This window comes from Rosa rugosa, chromosome 1 (genome assembly GCF_958449725.1).
Source record: "Rosa rugosa chromosome 1, drRosRugo1.1, whole genome shotgun sequence".
NCBI classification, from domain to species: Eukaryota; Viridiplantae; Streptophyta; class Magnoliopsida; order Rosales; family Rosaceae; genus Rosa; species Rosa rugosa.
The window spans coordinates 45,322,458-45,324,724 of NC_084820.1; the positions used below are offsets into that span (position 1 = coordinate 45,322,458).

At 40.6% G+C, this 2,267-nt stretch overlaps 1 protein-coding gene across 1 annotated transcript; it reads left to right on the top strand.

Annotated features, from left to right (window-relative positions):
* The first annotated feature begins 619 nt into the window (after positions 1 to 619).
* Positions 620 to 1,541, top strand: LOC133738577 (VQ motif-containing protein 11). The gene has a single exon (XM_062166139.1). The coding sequence runs from the start codon at positions 808 to 810 to the stop codon at positions 1,372 to 1,374; it is 567 nt and encodes a 188-aa protein (XP_062022123.1). The 5' UTR covers positions 620 to 807; the 3' UTR covers positions 1,375 to 1,541.
* Positions 1,542 to 2,267: the final 726 nt, after the last annotated feature.

Consider the following 2,267-nt stretch of genomic DNA (forward strand, 5'->3'; position numbering starts at 1 on the left):
AATTATTGCAAATTCCTTTTGTCTTGCTGTTAATTATTACCTCGATCACAAAATGATGAGTGTATGCTTGTGCTTCACTTAAGCTTTAGCTGAAAGTTCAAAAATGGTTGGTAAAGGAAGCAAAGCGTGAAAGACCATCGAAAAGTAAATCAACAATATTTGTTGGAAACAAATTTTGAGTTAAGCTTTTGGACGTTTGACATTCGTTATACCTCTTTTATTTATGTATGAAAATTGAATATTGTTGTGACAGAATCTGCGTTTTAGTCCATACAATCAATCTTGCGTATATCAACTATCAATAATCAACTACGCAGTGAATCATACGTACATCTATAATAAGAATTATAAAGTAAATCATACGTTTTTTTTTTTTTTTTTGCATAATGATATTATAGAGATACGTATGATTGACTTTGTAGGTTTATTGGTCAATTCTTTGGACACAAATATACTCAAGTATAACATTATCTTAACAAAATGATGCTAATCAACATGCTTGACTTGACTCAACGACAACAAGTGAAAACGCGGAGTCTATCTGAGTCTGACTTCCCGCCGTATATCTGACACTTCCACCACACACTACCCCTCATAAAGCAAAGCACAGAAGCAAAGCCACAGAATACAACCAAAGCAAGAAACCCTAGTAAAAATAAAAGTAAAAGGCAAGTGCAAATAAAGCCTTTAAAACCCCTTGTTCCTCTTCCTATCCTCAGCTCCCTACCATTTGATGCCTCTCTTCTTCTGCCTCCCGCTGCTTCGTTTCTTTCTCAGAAACCTCCGACTTCTTCCCTCGCCACCAACATGAACCCACACACACCCACTTACGGATCCGACCCGGCTTCCCCCAACACCACCTACGTCCAAGCCGACCCATCAAACTTCCGGGCCGTCGTCCAGAAGCTCACCGGCGCAACGGAAGACCCGTTGGCCCAGAAGCTCCCTCTCACCCTCCCCGCCCGCTACACCAACCCCAAACCCGCCGCCGAAGTGGGCCCCCGACGACCCGCCTTCAAGCTCCACGAACGCAGACACAGCACCAAGAAGCTCGAGCTCCACCTCACCACCACAACAGTACTCCCATCATCGGCATGTGTACCCCAGCTTGTTCGGCCGGTGATGATGTCACCTGTTTCGCCGTTTGAGTTTCTGGCACGTGGGAGCCCCAGGACGCCGGTGTCACCGTGCGAGGTGGAGGAGGAAGAGGAGCGAGCCATTATCGCAGAGAAAGGGTTCTATCTGCACCAAGCAAGTCCGTTAAGTACACCGCGAGGCTCCGATCATCATCATCCACCTGAGCTTTTACCTTTGTTTCCTTTGCATTCTCCTCGAGATATCACTCGAACCCAAACCTCAACCTCTATTTCTTAAATTAGTTGCTTCATTACTAATCAGTCTCCTCCCAATAACCATTTTTTTTCTTTTTTTCTTTTTGGAAATTTGAGTCATTTATATGATTATGTACGTTGCTCTGTAATTGTTACTTCCTCTATTATTTATGAGAATGCAGCTCGGAAATAAATTATTGGGAATAATAATAGTGTAGAGCCAAAATAAAAAAGCCGTAAAATTGTGAGGCTGACTAAATGGAATAATAATGTGGCCAAAATAAAAGTGGAATAATGTGGCATGCACTCCGCTCGACCAATCTTGTCGACCCTAGGATTAGAATAAATGTGACGCAAAAGTGCCTGTGGCGTGCACTTTTTTCTTTTAGTTCTAGTTGCCACCTATTCCTCTTTTCTTCTATAAAATTACAATGTTTTTTTGAACGGTTTCTACAAATTTTGATGGTTCCGTTATCTAAAGCATTGGTGATGTTGCTTCAGGCTTCATTATAAAAGATGGTAATGGCAGCCCTTGCTGAAGCTATTGGTCTTCGTCATGACTTACTAAAATATAGAAATAAAGGTCTTCAGAACATTTCTGTTGAAAGAGTTGATTATTAATTGTGTCAAAGATAGCAGTGGCGTTAAGCTATTTTTCATGACATTTAACAATTGTCAAAGTCCTTTCCTTCCATCAACTTTCGATATATGTATTCAGAGAAACAAATTTTATGACGGATGCTTTGGAGACATAAAACCATTGTTCATGACATTTAACAATTGTTGAAGTCCTTTACTTCAATAAACTTTCAATATGTATTAAGAGAAACAAATTTTATGGCAGATGTTTTGGCTACTCTTAATCACTGAATTAGGACGAGCAAGGTTGGGATAATTGTCTTCCCCTTGGTGTGTTAAGGGCTTTCAACTTTGACT